The 20,419-nt window shown below is 52.9% G+C and overlaps 1 protein-coding gene across 1 annotated transcript; it reads right to left on the minus strand.

Moving 5' to 3' along the window:
- Positions 1 to 1,192: 1,192 nt before the first annotated feature.
- On the minus strand, positions 1,193 to 14,911 carry LOC142196657 (M-phase inducer phosphatase 2-like). Its single transcript, XM_075266639.1, has 16 exons — positions 14,627 to 14,911; positions 10,778 to 10,875; positions 10,624 to 10,675; positions 8,807 to 8,848; positions 8,323 to 8,359; positions 8,050 to 8,160; positions 7,846 to 7,950; positions 7,620 to 7,754; positions 7,462 to 7,533; positions 7,171 to 7,356; positions 6,967 to 7,062; positions 6,000 to 6,062; positions 5,802 to 5,900; positions 5,581 to 5,714; positions 5,380 to 5,491; positions 1,193 to 2,458 (listed from the first exon to the last, which is right to left on the minus strand). The coding sequence occupies exons 1-16, from the start codon at positions 14,800 to 14,802 to the stop codon at positions 2,318 to 2,320; spliced, it is 1,659 nt and encodes a 552-aa protein (XP_075122740.1). The 5' UTR covers positions 14,803 to 14,911; the 3' UTR covers positions 1,193 to 2,317.
- Positions 14,912 to 20,419: the final 5,508 nt, after the last annotated feature.

Consider the following 20,419-nt stretch of genomic DNA (forward strand, 5'->3'; position numbering starts at 1 on the left):
CCGACAAATCTGCGACTGCAACTGTGTGATGCCATCATGTCAATATGGAGCAAAATCTCTGAGGAACGCTTCCAGCACCTTGTTGTATCTATGCCACCAAGAATTGAGGCAGTTCTGAAGGCAAAAGGGGGTCCAACCCGTTACTAGCATGGTGTACCTAATAAAGTGGCCGGTGAGTGTATACGTGCTGCTCAGCCTCCGTATATAAGGCCTTTGTGTCCAGTCTCTGCAATATGACATCCACTACGTTCCTTATTTGTAGCGGTGCTCGTGCCATTTCTCTGGAGGGGCGCAGGTTATAAGGCAGCGCCATTGCGGAGTATATACCCTGCTCTATAGGACAACAATCCTCCGGTGTGCGGAGACGACACCGCCATGGGCCAGGTCTTCTTTACATGCAGGATATATACACCGCCTGCACATCTGTCAGTGTGTGCTATATACCCTGCTGTGCGTGACTCAAGACTTAGGCCATAGGCCTAGTGAGACAACCATGACCCTGCGGTGTGAGCTGTGTCTGTCCTCCATGTTGTGTAATGCAGGAGATTTCATGAGACCAGCGCTGAGGTTTAGTCCTTATTACATCACATAGACTATGGCGGTTTCGCAATACGAAGCGCTGCTCTGGGGGTGATACATGGACGAATGCACAACCTTCAGGAGAGCTGTGATATATATTATATACACAGAGTACCATTACCATTCACGTCAACAGAACAAGGGCTGCCCACCCAGCTTTCCTAGACTCCTGAATAAGAAATCCATCCAGCCATGTCTAGAACGTAGAGGGCCGCTATACATACACCTATAGAAAGCGCGACTGTCCGGCCTTCAAGATGGAGAGGCCATACAGGCTAGTGGCTAAGGGGGGGGGGGGGGGGGGGGGAGGGGTTATTTTAAGATTATGGAGAAATTGGTTAAAATCCGAAGAGCGAAAATGTCACCATCCTCAGAACGTTTCCTGGACGTGAAGCCGATTTCATCGCCGTTACTTCCTGAGTCGGATTTTGCGGAGACCTTCAAGTAAACCAGACCCTAAAGCGCCGCCGACCACCCAAAGCGTCAGGAGGGGTCACATGACCATTCCCCCGATCAAGTCTCCCATCCCCTTCTCGGCCTTTGACCCCCCCCCATGACATCACAACGCATTCGGTCACTTTTTAAACAAATCTGAATTTTATTATCCCTGAATTTTTCACATAGAATGAAAATCGCAAAAAGCGGGAGGCGGAGCTGCAGGAAAGCGGAATATGGCGGCGATCAGCTATCGTGCCACGTGTCACCGAGATCACATGGTTAGGACATTGCATTATATTAGCAAAATTATAGATATATAAAAAGTATATACATGTGCAAACCAAATAGGATAAATTATAATACAGAGAATCAAAGATGGCGGCCATACCAATAATACATGGTAAAGTCTCCATCATAAGGTAATGGCAAATCCACACCTAGCAGTAATGGAAGGAGGACGCGGACGGCGGAGAAGTTGTGTAGAAAAATGTTTAAAAAAAAAAAGTCTATTTTTGTACATTTCCGTCTGGTCGTCTCGTTTCCACCTCATTTTCTTGGTTTGTGTCACCGTTCATGTACAGGAGCCGCCATGTTGTCCTAGGCCTTAGCCATCCCATGTAGTAAATACCTCATCATGGCAAGTCTATGGAGTCGGCCATATTAGTAGCTGACTGGAAATCTGTCACCTAGATTAGGATACAAGATGGCCGCCTCCACTTTAGCGCAGATGACACGGTAATTCTGGGAACTGATTATATTCCCATAGAGAATCTTCCGGATTGTATCCATATATTAGATATGTAATTCTGTACATATAGCCCCCCCTGCAGTCTACAAAGGTAAGTGAGAAGCGAGCAAAGCAGGAGGATAGAAGATTTATATAAAATGATATAAAATCGGATAGCGCCCTTCATCCTTAGTGACGGCGGTGGCAACGTGCAGCGCTTGATTGACCGTGCAAAACAGGAGGCGGCTGCTGCCACCGAAAAATACTCAACGAAAAGTGCAAGTGCAACAAGTACAAGGAACCAGTCAGAAGACGTCCGGATCAGGACACCACAGGCAGGTGTCTAGGTATAAACCCTTCCATACAAGATGGTGGACCATCACATGACCTTCAACCTGGGGGGTCTGCTCTCTAACATGAGATGCCCCAGGTCAAGTGATATCCTCTGGAACAGACGACGGGTGGTCCAAGACCTCCAAAGACCTCCCATCCATCAAAGGCCAGAGCCTGGCGTCCGGCCACGTGTGGAGGAGATTCCCGCGACAGAACGAGGGGGTCCCAGACTGCGCCACGTTATAAATTCATCTGCTGCCTGTAGATATCTCGCTTGCTCCTGTCGACTCCCCAGGTCCGGCTCTTGGAACGGAAGAGCTTCAGGTGTTCCTTAAAGTCCTTGTGATACATGGGGCGGTAAGACTGCGGCTCACAGAGCGACTGCAAAAGAGGAAAGGGAAGAAGGTCAGAGCAAGAGCCATCTAATAGAAGAGTCACCGGCGCCAACCTGGAGGTTCTGGGCTCCGATCCAACCCGACAGGGGACGAGTCCTCCAGGGGGCAGCAGTGATGTCTATCCTCTATATGGTCAATAGAGCCCTCTGGGGGGCAGCAGTGACGTCTATTCCCTGTATGGCTAGTGTCGCCCTCTGGGGGGCAGCAGTGACGCCTATTCCCTGTATGGCTAATGTCGCCCTCTGGGGGGCAGCAGTGACGCCTATTCCCTGTATGGCTAATGTCGCCCTCTGGGGGGCAGCAGTGACGTCTATTCCCTGTATGGCTAATGTCGCCCTCTGGGGGACAGCAGTGACGCCTATTCTCTGTATGGCTAGTGTCGCCCTCTGGGGGGCAGCAGTGACGCCTATTCTCTGTATGGCTAGTGTCGCCCTCTGGGGGGCAGCAGTGACGCCTATTCTCTGTATGGCTAATGTCGCCCTCTGGGGGGCAGCAGTGACGTCTATTCCCTGTATGGCTAGTGTCGCCCTCTGGGGGGCAGCAGTGACGCCTATTCTCTGTATGGCTAGTGTCGCCCTCTGGGGGGCAGCAGTGACGCCTATTCCCTGTATGGCTAGTGTCGCCCTCTGGGGGGCAGCAGTGACGCCTATTCCCTGTATGGCTAGTGTCGCCCTCTGGGGGGCAGCAGTGACGCCTATTCTCTGTATGGCTAGTGTCGCCCTCTGGGGGGCAGCAGTGACGTCTATTCCCTGTATGGCTAATGTCGCCCTCTGGGGGACAGCAGTGACGCCTATTCTCTGTATGGCTAGTGTCGCCCTCTGGGGGGCAGCAGTGACGCCTATTCTCTGTATGGCTAGTGTCGCCCTCTGGGGGGCAGCAGTGACGCCTATTCTCTGTATGGCTAGTGTCGCCCTCTGGGGGGCAGCAGTGACGCCTATTCTCTGTATGGCTAGTGTCGCCCTCTGGGGGGCAGCAGTGACGCCTATTCCCTGTATGGCTAGTGTCGCCCTCTGGGGGGCAGCAGTGACGTCTATTCCCTGTATGGCTAATGTCGCCCTCTGGGGGGCAGCAGTGACGTCTATTCCCTGTATAGCTAATGTCGCCCTCTGGGGGGCAGCAGTGACGCCTATTCTCTGTATGGCTAGTGTCGCCCTCTGGGGGGCAGCAGTGACGCCTATTCCCTGTATGGCTAGTGTCGCCCTCTGGGGGGCAGCAGTGACGTCTATTCCCTGTATGGCTAGTGTCGCCCTCTGGGGGGCAGCAGTGACGTCTATTCTCTGTATGGCTAATGTCGCCCTCTGGGGGGCAGCAGTGACGCCTATTCTCTGTATGGCTAGTGTCGCCCTCTGGGGGGCAGCAGTGACGTCTATTCCCTGTATGGCTAGTGTCGCCCTCTGGGGGGCAGCAGTGACGTCTATTCTCTGTATGGCTAATGTCGCCCTCTGGGGGGCAGCAGTGACGCCTATTCTCTGTATGGCTAGTGTCGCCCTCTGGGGGGCAGCAGTGACGCCTATTCCCTGTATGGCTAATGTCGCCCTCTGGGGGGCAGCAGTGACGCCTATTCCCTGTATGGCTAGTGTCGCCCTCTGGGGGGCAGCAGTGACGTCTATTCCCTGTATGGCTAGTGTCGCCCTCTGGGGGGCAGCAGTGACGTCTATTCCCTGTATGGCTAGTGTCGCCCTCTGGGGGGCAGCAGTGACGTCTATTCCCTGTATGGCTAGTGTCGCCCTCTGGGGGGCAGCAGTGACGTCTATTCCCTGTATGGCTAATGTCGCCCTCTGGGGGGCAGCAGTGACGCCTATTCCCTGTATGGCTAGTGTCGCCCTCTGGGGGGCAGCAGTGACGCCTATTCCCTGTATGGCTAGTGTCGCCCTCTGGGGGGCAGCAGTGACGCCTATTCCCTGTATGGCTAATGTCGCCCTCTGGGGGGCAGCAGTGACGCCTATTCCCTGTATGGCTAATGTCGCCCTCTGGGGGGCAGCAGTGACGTCTATTCCCTGTATGGCTAGTGTCGCCCTCTGGGGGGCAGCAGTGACGCCTATTCCCTGTATGGCTAGTGTCGCCCTCTGGGGGGCAGCAGTGACGTCTATTCCCTGTATGGCTAGTGTCGCCCTCTGGGGGGCAGCAGTGACGTCTATTCCCTGTATGGCTAGTGTCGCCCTCTGGGGGGCAGCAGTGACGCCTATTCCCTGTATGGCTAGTGTCGCCCTCTGGGGGGCAGCAGTGACGTCTATTCCCTGTATGGCTAGTGTCGCCCTCTGGGGGGCAGCAGTGACGCCTATTCCCTGTATGGCTAGTGTCGCCCTCTGGGGGGCAGCAGTGACGCCTATTCCCTGTATGGCTAGTGTCGCCCTCTGGGGGGCAGCAGTGACGCCTATTCCCTGTATGGCTAGTGTCGCCCTCTGGGGGGCAGCAGTGACGCCTATTCCCTGTATGGCTAGTGTCGCCCTCTGGGGGGCAGCAGTGACGTCTATTCCCTGTATGGCTAGTGTCGCCCTCTGGGGGGCAGCAGTGACGCCTATTCCCTGTATGGCTAGTGTCGCCCTCTGGGGGGCAGCAGTGACGTCTATTCCCTGTATGGCTAGTGTCGCCCTCTGGGGGGCAGCAGTGACGCCTATTCCCTGTATGGCTAGTGTCGCCCTCTGGGGGGCAGCAGTGACGCCTATTCCCTGTATGGCTAGTGTCGCCCTCTGGGGGGCAGCAGTGACGCCTATTCCCTGTATGGCTAGTGTCGCCCTCTGGGGGGCAGCAGTGACGCCTATTCCCTGTATGGCTAGTGTCGCCCTCTGGGGGCAGCAGTGACGTCTATTCCCTGTATGGCTAGTGTCGCCCTCTGGGCGGCAGCAGTGACGTCTATTCCCTGTATGGCTAGTGTCGCCCTCTGGGGGGCAGCAGTGTGTCACTCACCTGATTGCTGGGGAAGAACTCCTTGTAGCCCCCCTTCAGCACATACAGCTCGGGGTAATGCAGCTTGGGGTATTCGTTGCTTTTCCTGTCCTGTTTTCTAACAAACCGGCACCTGCGGAGGAAGAAGAGAGAAGAAGAAGAGCGTGAGGAGCGAGGAAAGGACGAGTATGACGGCTTCTGGGGTGTGAGGAGGAGACGTACATGCGGGGGCCTCGCTCTGACGAGAATTCACAATGGAAGATGACGATGACTCTCTTATCCTCGCTGCTCGGCACAATCGGCTCCTTCATCAGGAATTCCTCCACATCGTGTTCCAGTGGTAGATTTACTGCCCCCTGCAGGAAGGAGAACACATTGCATTATATATCAGATGTATAGCAAGTCCCGATCCAGCAGTAGGAGGAGCTATCGCCGGCCCTTACCTTGATGTGCCCGCCCTCATACTCGTACGGGTAGCGGCAGTCTACGATGATGCAGCGATCGATGTGATCCTTGTATTTCCCTTCCAGGACGTCGTTCATCTGAGACAGAGAGAACAGATTAGAAGATTCTCTACCATAGGTTGTTGGACTTTCTACTGTAGTACGGAGCACGATGGCGGAGACGGCGGCCGCACTCACCATGTCAGGGGTAATGTACTTCAGGTCCTGGTGCTGACCCTCCACCGTCTGCAGTAAGTAGGTCTAGAAAACACAAAGAAGAAGATGCAATCTATAATACAAGCCTAGAGCGCCCCCTGGTGGTATCAGTCATGTGACCATGGCCCACACCCTATAAGCCTAGAGCGCCCCCCGTGGTGTCAGTCATGTGACCATGGCCCGCACCCTATAAGCCTAGAGCGCCCCCCCGGTGGTATCAGTCATGTGACCATGGCCCACACCCTATAAGCCTAGAGCGCCCCCCGGTGGTATCAGTCATGTGACCATGGCCCGCACCCTATAAGCCTAGAGCGCCCCCCGGTGGTATGTGACCATGGCCCGCACCCTATAAGCCTAGAGCGCCCCCCGATGGTATCAGTCATGTGACCATGGCCCACACCCTATAAGCCTAGAGCGCCCCCTGGTGGTATCAGTCATGTGACTACAGCCCGCACCCTATAAGCCTAGAGCGCCCCCCGGTGGTATCAGTCATGTGACCACGGCCCGCACCCTATAAGCCTAGAGCGCCCCCCGGTGGTATCAGTCATGTGACCACGGCCCGCACCCTATAAGCCTAGAGCGCCCCCAGTGGTATCAGTCATGTGACCATGGCCCGCACCCTATAAGCCCAGAGCGCCCCCTGGTGGTATCAGTCATGTGACCATGGCCCGCACCCTATAAGCCTAGAGCGCCCCCCGGTGGTATGTGACCATGGCCCGCACCCTATAAGCCTAGAGCGCCCCCCGGTGGTATCAGTCATGTGACTACGGCCCGCACCCTATAAGCCTAGAGCGCCCCCCGGTGGTATGTGACCATGGCCCGCACCCTATAAGCCCAGAGCGCCCCCTGGTGGTATCAGTCATGTGACCATGGCCCGCACCCTATAAGCCTAGAGCGCCCCCCGGTGGTATGTGACCACGGCCCGCACCCTATAAGCCTTTTTTATTACCTTAGAAGAGTCGCCGATTAAATCCCGCTGGTCGTTGTCCAGAATCTTCTCAACCGTTTCCACGCAGAGAGACTTGGAGCGAAACAACTTCATTTTCTGATATGGAGGAAACACTTCGGGGTTAACACCAGGCAATACTAGAAGTGTAATACAGTATAACAGACACATGAGAATGGCGCAGACAGCGCCCCCCCCTGGACTTACAGGCTCCGCCGCCTCAGGCTCCGCCTTGTCCAGTGAGGCCGACTTTACATTTTTGAGTCGCTTCGATTTAACGGGAGTGTCGTCATCGTCTGGTCTGTCCAAGCGCTTGAGGATTGGGCGGATGATGCTGGTCGGCATAGACGGCGAGCGGAAGAGGCGGCGACATTTGCTTCTTATAACCAATTCCTAAAAACACGAAGGGAAAGAGGTCACCCGGAGATCCAGAGCAGTCACTGACTACCATGTGGAGCGGGTACAGGCCCCCCCACCCATCCAGAACACAAGACGCACCTCCCCATGCTCGTCCTTCTTCAGGGGCGCGGTCAGCAGGTTCTCCATCCCACTTGGAAGATCTGGTTCACCCTGAAAACAAGTACCAGCTCAATGAAATGAAGCTACAAGTGAGGAGGGACAAGATGGCGGACGTCACAACAAGATGGAGGACATACCTTAACGTCATCGTCATCCATGATCTCCATGAAGCCATCGTCGTCATCGTCAAGCAGAGAGAACGTCAAGGAAGACTTTCGTAAACGGACGGGGCTTTCAGAATCCAAATCGAACTCATTCCTCTCAGGGGTGAACTGTAACAGGAGCAATAACAATCTGAGTAATGGCGCCCTCTGCTGGCCGGGTATATGACTACATCACAGCTGGAGGTAATAAGGGGCTCACCATGAGATTGGGGGCAGAGTTTGGTCTTAACCTGAAGGTTTCATCACTACGTAAGCGGCTCCTCGACACCGGACACAAGAACGGCCTCTTGAATAAGAAAACTTCCTGCAAAGGGAAAATAAAAAAAGTGTCAAAAAAAAAAACCGCCCCATGGAATTATGGGTGAGGGTCCGACATGGGCGCGTCCTGGAGGGCGGGACTCACATTCTCCTTGTTGTCTTTGGCCACTGGGAATCTTTCAGAGGGACTGGAGACTTCAAGGTCTGGGGTACTGGAGAGTCTTCTGAGGACGGGGCTGCCACGGAGGAGCGCCACCTAGAGAATACAGGACACGGGGTCAGAGGGATGGAGACTACAACCCAAACAGACCCTCATGGACCAGCATCTCCGGTACTTAGAGAGGACAGCCCCATTGGGGAGCATATTTGGGGGATACACCGGGGGGTCACCGAGGCCCAGCGGACAATGCGGACTTACCGGTAAGGACTGTCTTCTGATTGGTGGTGGCTTAAGGCTGCAAGAAGGAGAAAGAGGAAGCGGTTAGAGACAAGAATAAAGGAGGACCATCAGAGTTGTCATAGGGTCACGGGTCTAGGGTTGTCTATTCCCCATGTGACATGGTGGGCCTGAGGGGCAACTGCCACCACATCTATTATGTAAAAAACATAACAGTCCTTTACAAGTCCATACATTTCTGAAAGGGTTAAAGGGGTTTCCAGGAATGAAAATAGCGCCACATAGGTCTGCAGGCTGTGCTTGGTATTACATCCCAATGGAGCCAAGCTGTATTCCCAGACATGGATTGGTATGGGGATAAAAAAAAAATCCATGTCTTTCTAATCGTGGACAACCCCTTTAAGGCCAACATTTCCCTTAGACTGGTGTTTATAGCAGCGGGGAGGGGGTGTCAGCGCCAGACCGCCACCCGTATCCCGTCGCTGGCGTATACATATATACTCACTCATTGTTTAGGTTTCTGCCGACAAAAATAGACTTCGGAAAGCTGAAAAAAAAGGAAGGAAAGAGAAAATCAGAGAGCGGCGGCCGCTGACCCCCATCCTGTGCACCCCCCTACTCAAAATACAAGCAAAGGAGTATACAGGGTGTATCCATGGTGTCGTGTATACAGTCAGACATCAGGCAAATAATGAAAGCTTATAGAGAAAAGCTCAGAACAAGAAGCGATTTGTCCCCCTCCGGTCCCCCACGCAGGGTCAGCTGCCTCCACCTGTATGGAAATGTCGGCCTTTTGTTGGGCTCGCTGTCAGCCATATGCCCTGTGCAGGCGTCAGGCCGAGCCCGGCAGCTGTCTGATAAGTGTGGCATCTGAAAAGCCTCTATTCAGCCCATTCATTAGGGAGCGGCCGGCCCGCGGTGGGGGGGGGGCACGTGTGAAGGAGCAGATGGGGGGCACTCACCATCCAATTATCGGAGATTACCCCAGCAGATTCTAATCCCCCTCCCCAGCTAGCTTGTAACCCATTCTCTGCCAGGATAGCAATATAAATGCCTTGCCCACCCCCCCAGCACTTCAGGGGGGCACAGGGGAGGCCATTACATTGGTGCCCTTTGTGTAATCAGTGTAACCATTAACTGCAACCCCCTCCCGTATTACAGGGGGCGCTCATTATAATGCAAAGCCCAACACAGATCAGAAGATGTGGGGGCTGAGCAGGACAGGAAGCCCGGCAGCTGTTCCTCATGGGGGTAGGGGGTACAAGCACGACCCCCTCATCTGACCACCGCCCGGCCCTTTTGTGTGCAGTTTATATAAACAGAGTTTATGAAATGGCGACAGGTGCCCGACAGCCGCAACACCCCACTGACCCCAATTAGAGCGGACATTACACTGGAGAGGGGGAGGGGGGCACGTGGGGCCACCTTGTTAATTTTCCATCATATCTGACATCTAGGTCAACACGGTGCACCTGTCACTAGTGCTGCAGACAGAAAATAAGTGACCCCCCCCCCCCTGACATGTCACTGTGTCCTGACTGAACCTCCCAGAAGGGAACTATCCATAAAGTTTATTGAAGAGAGTGCCAGACATGCTATTGTGCTTAATACGTCACGTGTCTCAATAAAGTTTATTGTAGAAGACTCCAGAATGCTAGTGTGTGTAATGCGTCACGAGTCTCAATAAAGTTTATTGTAGAAGAATTTATTTATATGTGGACCTTGTCAATTAAAACTCAGACAATAAAGTTCATTAAAGACAAAAAAAGCAGGCAATAGCAACCAATCAAACGCCAGCTCCCCCAGTGTAAATTGTTTTTATGGGCAACTGCTTCACTGTACACAGTCTTCAATAAACTTTATCAACAGGTCTAAAATAAACGACACACTGATAGGCCTTCTCTTCAATAATCTTTATCGGCATGTTGTTATTCCTGGTGACATTAACCCTTTGTCTGGGTCCCTGGGGTATTTACAGCCGCATTCCTGGGGCCTCACAGAACAAAGCCCCCATCTATGTGACACAGAAGGGCTCGGAGGGCCGGTCCTCCGCCTGCGGTCTCACATGATGGCGGCAGCGTCAGGTTACAGCCGCTGCAGGTTGTAAGAAGGGCCACAGATAATAGAGGGATTATGTCCGCCGGCTGTCACTGTACATTCCTACAGGCGCTGCTCTAAGACTATGCGGGGTCACACCTGTCACCTATAACATAAGGGGGCGCTCTAGCTCTTACACTAACATACACAACCACCCCAAGACTAAGGCAATAATGGCTGAGGACAACATCTCTGCTTTATGTCACTGAATAGGAATCCACTTACATGTCTGAGGGGGTGTTCGGGTCCACGGGGCTGGGGTAATCCAAACTTAAGCCTGGAAGGGACAGAGAGAAGGGGTTAATATAAATGCATTGCCCCCCCCATATCATCTACGTGACCGTCACCAATGGACCAACCCTGGCCCCTATAAACCTACCAGAATCAGAAGAGTCGGAGGACACGGTGCGGGTCAGGGGCGAGATCTGGCTCGGATACGCCAACATCTCCCGCTTTCTCTTTGGGGTTTCGCTCTGGCTGTAATGGAGAAGATGATAAAGATGTTGGTCAGTCGGCGGTTACAGAACTACAAGTCACAGCAAGCGAGAGGAGCGGTCAGTAAGTCCACACTGGGACATGGACTGCATTAATATCACAGTAACCTATTGCCCACTAGGGGCGCTGTATTATTGTATATTAGGTTTGGTGTTAACACACCAGTGGCTGCAGGGCAGACGCCATCTATAGGCCCTATGCAGTATATACAGTGTCTGGGAATGTTCAGCGAGGAGTCTGACAGCTACAGGATGTCACAGGTGAGAGGTCGGCGCCAGGGTGGAGGGGGGCATGTTATACAGCGAGCGAAACACCATGTGAATTCTCGTCAGCCGCACCGCTGTGTGTGTATACAAATCCAGACCACATATACATAATATATATATATATATATTATATATATATATATATATATATATATATACATACACACACACACACGGCACTATACAGTGGGCCACATATATACACACACGGCACTGTACAGTGGGCCACATATATACACACACGGCACTGTACAGTGGGCCACATACATACACACGGCACTGTACAGTGGGCCACATACATACACACGGCACTGTACAGTGGGCCACATACATACACACGGCACTGTACAGTGGGCCACATATATACACACACACGGCACTGTACAGTGGGCCACATACATACACACACGGCACTGTACAGTGGGCCACATACATACACACACGGCACTGTACAGTGGGCCACATATATACACACACGGCACTGTACAGTGGGCCACATACATACACACACGGCACTGTACAGTGGGCCACATACATACACACACGGCACTGTACAGTGGGCCACATACATACACACACGGCACTGTACAGTGGGCCACATACATACACACACGGCACTGTACAGTGGGCCACATACACACACGGCACTGTACAGTGGGCCACATATATACACACACACGGCACTGTACAGTGGGCCACATACACACACACACGGCACTGTACAGTGGGCCACATACATACACACACGGCACTGTACAGTGGGCCACATACATACACACACGGCACTGTACAGTGGGCCACATACACACACGGCACTGTACAGTGGGCCACATATATACACACACGGCACTGTACAGTGGGCCACATACATACACACACGGCACTGTACAGTGGGCCACATATATACACACACGGCACTGTACAGTGGGCCACATACATACACACACGGCACTGTACAGTGGGCCACATACATACACACACGGCACTGTACAGTGGGCCACATACACACACGGCACTGTACAGTGGGCCACATATATACACACACGGCACTGTACAGTGGGCCACATATATACACACACGGCACTGTACAGTGGGCCACATATACACACACACACACACACGACACTGTACAGTGGGCCACATATATACACACGGAACTGTACACCGGGTCAAGTGTAATATTTCCAGTGTTAACCCTTATTTGTCACCCTAACATAAGATAAGAGATAAGATATTCCTTTAATAGTCCCACAATGGGTATATTCAGTGATACAGTTTCATAGATGGTACAGTAGTATATAACAAGAGAGAAACACATACAAGCTCATGGCAGATACAGAAATCCTAGGAATCAGAGCAACTAAAACGAAAGACACACAGACACACTGCAGGATCATTTAGTTCTCTGTGCGGAGTGATATTAAAGAGGACCTTTCACCATATCTGGGCACAGGCAGTGCTATATACTGCCAGAAAGCTGACAGTGCGCTGAATTCAGCGCACTGTCGGCTTTCCCGATCCGTGCCCGGTGTAAAGCGCTATCGGTCCCGGTACCATAGCGCTTTACAGTCAGAAGGGCGTTTCTGACCATTAGCCAGAGACGTCCTTCTGCCTCGCGGCGCCAATCGCGCTGTGCTGTGGAGCGGGGAGGAACGCCCCCTCCCTCTCCTGATAATGCTCGTCTACGGACAAGCTGTGTGAGCAGAGGGAGGGGGCGTTCCTCCCCGCTCCACAGCACAGCGCGATTGGCGCCGCGAGGCAGAAGGACGTCTCTGGCTAATGGTCAGAAACGCCCTTCTGACTGTAAAGCGCTACGGTACCGGACCGTAAGCTCTTCACACCGGGCACAGATCGGGAAAGCCGACAGTGCACTGAATTCAGTGCACTGTCAGCTTTCTGGCAGTATATAACACTGCCTGTGCCCGGATATGGTGAAAGGTCCTCTTTAATAACATGCAGGACATCAGAGCTTTAGGCCCCAATAATTATTCCTGGGCTCGCTTACAATTTGGCCTAAACACCACCACAAATGAAGAAGGGTCTGAACATCCTCCAGATGAAGCTTCAGGAGACATCTGGGGATGGACAAAGCTTTCTCCGCCATGATGGAGACCACGGCACACGGCAAAGGTGAGAACCAAGTGGCTCAGTAAGTAAAACACTGACATTTTGGGTCCATGGCCAGGAAGCTCTACAGACCTCAATCCCATAGAGAACCTGTGCTCAGTCCTCAATAGGGCCCCATTCACATCTGTGCAGGAGTTTCCGTCCAGGTAGTGCGATTGGTGACCCCTGAACGGAAACCGAATCTGCCTAAAAAAGCGGTGACCTAAGGAAACCCGCAGACCCCATAGACTATACTGAGGGCCGTGTGGTTTCTGCACAAAAAATGTGGAGAGAAAAGCGCTGCTTGTCTAAGAGCAGACAAAGTACCAAAATTGTGAAGAACAGGCTGTCAGTAGTCAGGAGCTGACCCAGAAGACGATATCCAGCAAGTGACGGGGGAAGTGAGAAACACCACTATAATACTGCACTGTACACATGGCTAATACTGCAACTATACTGTATACACACACGTATAATACTGCACTGTACACATGTATAATACTGCACTGTACACAATGCACACATGGATAATACTGCAACTATATATACACACACACACACACACACAAGTAAAATACTGCACTGTACACAATGCACACATGGATAATACTGCACTGCACACATGTATAATACTGCACTGCACACAATGCACACATGGATAATTCTGCAACTATATACACACACATGTATAATATTGTAAGCACATATAATACTGTACTACACACTATATACACAATACTGAACTGTACACGCATGTATAATGCTGCATTGCACACACTGTACTCCTGTATAATACTGCACTACACACTATATACACATAATACTGCACTGTACACATGTATAATACTGCAATAAACACCCTGTATAATACTGCACTGTACACATTGTATACACATACTGCAATGTACACATTGTATAGACATATAATACTGCACACTGTACTCCTGTATAATACTACACTGTATACACATAATACTGCATGCACGTGTATAATGCTGCATTGCACACACTGTACTCCTGTATAATACTGCACTGTATACACATATAGTACTGCAATGTATAATACTGCATGCACACTGTATACACATACTGCACTGTACACACTGTATACACATAGTGCATTGTACACACATAATACTGCACACACGTGTATAATGCTGCATTGCACACTGTACTCCTGTATAATACTGCACACATTGTATACACATACTGCACACTGTACTCTTGTATAATACTGCACTGTACACACTGTATACACCTAATACTGCATGCATGTGTATAATGCTGCATTGCACACTGTACTCCTGTATAATACTGCACTGTATACACATATAATACTGCACTGTATATCGGGCTCTTACCTCCCCAGGCCGGTGAGCTGGTTCATGGTGAAGGCCAGGCTGGTGACCGGGGACAGGACGCCCCCTGTAGTGGAGCAGAGCAGGCTCCGGCCGCAGGGCAGCAGGGTGCTGGGCCGGGGCAGGGCAGCAGAGGGGCGGCCGGGGCTGAACTCACTCAGCAGCTTCTCCATCTCCATGGTGCAAAGAGGCGGCGGCAAAGCGTGCAGAATAGCGGCAGATGTGCCCCGGGGATAGCGGCAGATGCGTCCCGGGGATAGCGGCAGATGTGCCCCGGGGATAGCGGCAGATGCGTCCCGGGGATAGCGGCAGATGTGCCCCAGGTCCCGCGGAGCAGCGTCACATGAAGCCCATGCCGTGCAGTCAGTGTCGGCTCCCGGGGCCTGCAGACTAGAGCACCGTACACACCGCCGCCCCGGCCTCTCTGCGCCTCTGTAGACGCCGCGACATTTATATTCGAATAATAACAGAGACAGGCGGCCAGGAGACAGCCAATCAGGAGCGAGGGGCGGGGCCTAGGGAGGCTGGACCTGTGATGTCATCAGCTGTCAGCTCTGCAGCTGGAGGAGCAGCTACTGCTATACTGTATATACTGTGCACTGATATATATATATATACTGTATACTATATACTGCTATACTGTGTATACTGTGCACTGATATATATACTATATACTGCTATACTGTGCATGCTGTATACTGATATATACTATATACGGTGTGTGCTATATGCTGATATATACTATATACTGCCATAGCATGTCCTGTAATACCCCGCACTGTAGCTGTTATATAGGGGCGTCCTGTACAGTCTCATACAGACCTAGGAGGGGTTCTATACAGTGAGGCTATAGGTGCTGTAATGTGGGGTCTCTCCATAAAGCCCCCCGTGTAATATTAACATTATTAGATCTCTGGTGCGGAGAGGCCGATCCCAGGCTGGAGGGGGAGGGGGATTCATCTAATATGGAGGCTCTGGATCCACATCACAGGATAATAGAGTGATGAGCGGGGGGTCTGTGAGGGGCCCGGGGGGTAAGGCGGAAGATGATAGGTGAAGATGAAAGACCCATCTGGTACAGATATGGAGGGCCTATAGATGAGGCCTATAGGCTCCCCCACCTCCTCCAATAAGTGAGGCCTATAGGCTCCCACCTCCTCCAATAAGTGAGACCTATAGGCTCCCCCACCTCCTCCAATAAGTGAGGCCTATAGGCTCCCACCTCCTCCAATAAGTGAGACCTATAGGCCCCCACCTCCTCCAATAAGTGAGACCTATAGGCTCCCCCACCTCCTCTAATAAGTGAGACCTATAGGCTCCCCCACCTCCTCTAATAAGTGAGACCTATAGGCTCCCCCACCTCCTCCAATAAGTGAGGCCTACAGGCTCCCCCACCTCCTGCAATAAGTGAGGCCTATAGGGCCCCCCACCTCCTCCAATAAGTGAGGCCTATAGGCTCCCCCACCTCCTCCAATAAGTGAGACCTATAGGCCCCCACCTCCTCCAATAAGTGAGGCCTACAGGCTCCCCCACCTCCTCTAATAAGTGAGACCTATAGGCTCCCCCACCTCCTCTAATAAGTGAGGCCTATAGGCTCCCCCACCTCCTCCAATAAGTGAGACCTATAGGCCCCCACCTCCTCCAATAAGTGAGGCCTACAGGCTCCCCCACCTCCTCCAATAAGTGAGGCCTATAGGCTCCCCCACCTCTAATAAGTGAGGCCTATAGGCCCCCACCTCCTCCAATAAATGAGGCCTATAGGCTCCCCCACCTCCTCCAATAAGTGAGACCTATAGGCCCCCACCTCCTCCAATAAGTGAGGCCTATAGGCTCCCCCACCTCCTCTAATAAGTGAGACCTATAGGCTCCCCCACCTCCTCTAATAAGTGAGACCTATAGGCTCCCCCACCTCCTCCAATAAGTGAGGCCTATAGGCTCCCCCACCTCCTCCAATAAGTGAGGCCTATAGGCTCCCCCACCTCCTGCAATAAGTGAGGCCTATAGGGCCCCCCACCTCCTCCAATAAGTGAGGCCTATAGGCTCCCCCACCTCCTCCAATAAGTGAGACCTATAGGCCCCCACCTCCTCCAATAAGTGAGGCCTACAGGCTCCCCCACCTCCTCCAATAAGTGAGGCCTATAGGCTCCCCCACCTCTAATAAGTGAGGCCTATAGGCTCCCCCACCTCCTGCAATAAGTGAGGCCTATAGGCCCCCACCTCCTCCAATAAATGAGGCCTATAGGCTCCCCCACCTCCTCCAATAAGTGAGACCTATAGGCCCCCACCTCCTCCAATAAGTGAGGCCTATAGGCTCCCCCACCTCCTCTAATAAGTGAGACCTATAGGCTCCCCCACCTCCTCTAATAAGTGAGACCTATAGGCTCCCCCACCTCCTCCAATAAGTGAGGCCTATAGGCTCCCCCACCTCCTCCAATAAGTGAGGCATATAGGCTCCCCCACCTCCTGCAATAAGTGAGGCCTATAGGCTCCCCCACCTCCACCAATAAGTGAGGCCTATAGGCTCCCCCACCTCCACCAATAAGTGAGGCCTATAGGCTCCCCCACCTCCTCCAATAAGTGAGACCTATAGGCCCCCACCTCCTCCAATAAGTGAGGCCTATAGGCTCCCCCACCTCCTCTAATAAGTGAGACCTATAGGCTCCCCCACCTCCTCTAATAAGTGAGACCTATAGGCCCCCACCTCCTCCAATAAGTGAGGCCTATAGGCTCCCCCACCTCCTCTAATAAGTGAGACCTATAGGCTCCCCCACCTCCTCCAATAAGTGAGGCCTACAGGCTCCCCCACCTCCTCCAATAAGTGAGGCCTATAGGCTCCCCCACCTCTAATAAGTGAGGCCTATAGGCTCCCCCACCTCCTGCAATAAGTGAGGCCTATAGGCTCCCCCACCTCCACCAATAAGTGAGGCCTATAGGCTCCCCCACCTCCTCCAATAAGTGAGGCCTATAGGCTCCCCCACCTCCTCTAATAAGTGAGACCTATAGGCTCCCCCACCTCCTCTAATAAGTGAGACCTATAGGCTCCCCCACCTCCTCCAATAAGTGAGGCCTATAGGCTCCCCCACCTCCTCCAATAAGTGAGGCCTATAGGGTCCCCCACCTCCTCCAATAAGTGAGGCCTATAGGCTCCCCCACCTCCTCTAATAAGTGAGACCTATAGGCTCCCACCTCCTCCAATAAGTGAGGCCTACAGGCTCCCCCACCTCCTCCAATAAGTGAGGCCTATAGGCTCCCCCACCTCTAATAAGTGAGGCCTATAGGCTCCCCCACCTCCTGCAATAAGTGAGGCCTATAGGCCCCCACCTCCTCCAATAAATGAGGCCTATAGGCTCCCCCCACCTCCTCCAATAAGTGAGACCTATAGGCCCCCACCTCCTCCAATAAGTGAGGCCTATAGGCTCCCCCACCTCCTCTAATAAGTGAGACCTATAGGCTCCCCCACCTCCTCTAATAAGTGAGACCTATAGGCTCCCCCACCTCCTCCAATAAGTGAGGCCTATAGGCTCCCCCACCTCCTCCAATAAGTGAGGCCTATAGGCTCCCCCACCTCCTGCAATAAGTGAGGCCTATAGGCTCCCCCCACCTCCACCAATAAGTGAGGCCTATAGGCTCCCCCACCTCCACCAATAAGTGAGGCCTATAGGCTCCCCCACCTCCTCCAATAAGTGAGACCTATAGGCCCCCACCTCCTCCAATAAGTGAGGCCTATAGGCTCCCCCACCTCCTCTAATAAGTGAGACCTATAGGCTCCCCCACCTCCTCTAATAAGTGAGACCTATAGGCCCCCACCTCCTCCAATAAGTGAGGCCTATAGGCTCCCCCCACCTCCTCTAATAAGTGAGACCTATAGGCTCCCCCACCTCCTCCAATAAGTGAGGCCTACAGGCTCCCCCACCTCCTCCAATAAGTGAGGCCTATAGGCTCCCCCACCTCTAATAAGTGAGGCCTATAGGCTCCCCCACCTCCTGCAATAAGTGAGGCCTATAGGCTCCCCCACCTCCACCAATAAGTGAGGCCTATAGGCTCCCCCACCTCCTCCAATAAGTGAGGCCTATAGGCTCCCCCACCTCCTCTAATAAGTGAGACCTATAGGCTCCCCCACCTCCTCTAATAAGTGAGACCTATAGGCTCCCCCACCTCCTCCAATAAGTGAGGCCTATAGGCTCCCCCACCTCCTCCAATAAGTGAGGCCTATAGGGTCCCCCACCTCCTCCAATAAGTGAGGCCTATAGGCTCCCCCACCTCCTCTAATAAGTGAGACCTATAGGCTCCCCCACCTCCTCTAATAAGTGAGACCTATAGGCTCCCCCACCTCCTCCAATAAGTGAGGCCTATAGGCTCCCCCACCTCCTGCAATAAGTGAGGCCTATAGGCTCCCCCACCAATAAGTGAGACCTATAGGCTCCCCCACCTCCACCAATAAGTGAGGCCTATAGGCTCCCCCACCTCCACCAATAAGTGAGGCCTATAGGGTCCCCCACCTCCACCAATAAGTGAGGCCTATAGGCTCCCCCACCTCCTCCAATATGTGAGACCTATAGGCTCCCCCACCTCCAATAAGTGAGGCCTATAGGCTCCCCCACCTCCTCCAATAAGTGAGGCCTATAGGCTCCCCCACCTCCACCAATAAGTGAGGCCTATAGGCTCCCCCACCTCCTCCAATAAGTGAGAACTATAGGGTCCCCCACCTCCTCCAATAAGTGAGGCCTATAGGCTCCCCCACCTCCTCCAATAAGTGAGAACTATAGGGTCCCCCACCTCCTCCAATAAGTGAGGCCTATAGGCTCCCCCACCTCCTCCAATAAGTGAGAACTATAGGGTCCCCCACCTCCTCCAATAAGTGAGGCCTATAGGGTCCCCCACCTCCTCCAATAAGTGAGGCCTATAGGCTCCCCCACCTCCTCCAATACGTGAGGCCTATAGGCTCCCCCACCTCCTCTAATAAGTGAGGCCTATAGGCTCCCCCACCTCCACCAATAAGTGAGGCCTATAGGCTCCCCCACCTCCTCCAATAAGTGAGGCCTATAGGCTCCCACACCTCCTCCAATAAGTGAGGCCTATAGGTCCCCCACCTCCACCAATAAGTGAGGCCTATAGGCTCCCCCACCTCCTCCAATAAGTGAGACCTATAGGCCCCCACCTCCTCCAATAAGTGAGGCCTATAGGCTCCCCCACCTCCTCTAATAAGTGAGACCTATAGGCTCCCCCCCACCTCCTCTAATAAGTGAGACCTATAGGCCCCCACCTCCTCCAATAAGTGAGGCCTATAGGCTCCCCCACCTCCTCTAATAAGTGAGACCTATAGGCTCCCCCACCTCCTCCAATAAGTGAGGCCTATAGGGTCCCCCACCTCCTCCAATAAGTGAGGCCTATAGGCTCCCCCACCTCCTCCAATAAGTGAGGCCTATAGGTAAAACCTGAAAGCTGATGTTGGACATGATTCCCATACGCGGTGATTTAGATCATGGCGTCACCGTACAGGGCGGGGGGTACTGGCAGTGCTGGGGGGCTCAGCTGTAGGGGGCGCACTGTCGTATACAGGGATAATTGTCTGAGCGGAGGAGCAGCTGAGGCCCAGACGCCTCCTTCGTCCCCGGGGTCTGGGGGTTCTTATCTCATATACATGTACTACAGCCCATTGGGGGGTCAGAGCCCCTACACCCCGCCCTGCTCATCAGAAGAATCAGACTAGATCCTGTATACAGCACTGTGCAAAAGTTTTAGACGTGTGTGGGGAAATTGTGGCCATTGAGAATAGAAAGGGTTACTGTATGTCCT

The sequence above is a fragment of the Leptodactylus fuscus genome, chromosome 1 (assembly GCF_031893055.1).
Source record: "Leptodactylus fuscus isolate aLepFus1 chromosome 1, aLepFus1.hap2, whole genome shotgun sequence".
Classification (NCBI taxonomy): domain Eukaryota; kingdom Metazoa; phylum Chordata; class Amphibia; order Anura; family Leptodactylidae; genus Leptodactylus; species Leptodactylus fuscus.

Excerpts from the sequence above, each read along its gene's own strand:
- LOC142196657 (XM_075266639.1), bottom strand. The coding sequence starts at position 14,802 with ATGGAGATGGAGAAGCTGCTGAGTGAGTTCAGCCCCGGCCGCCCCTCT. Across the intron at positions 10,876-14,626 it reads CAGCTCACCGGCCTGGGGAG|CCAGAGCGAAACCCCAAAGA; the intron begins GTAAGAGCCCGA and ends TCTCCATTACAG. Across the intron at positions 7,755-7,845 it reads ACTCTGCCCCCAATCTCATG|TTCACCCCTGAGAGGAATGA; the intron begins GTGAGCCCCTTA and ends CTCCTGTTACAG.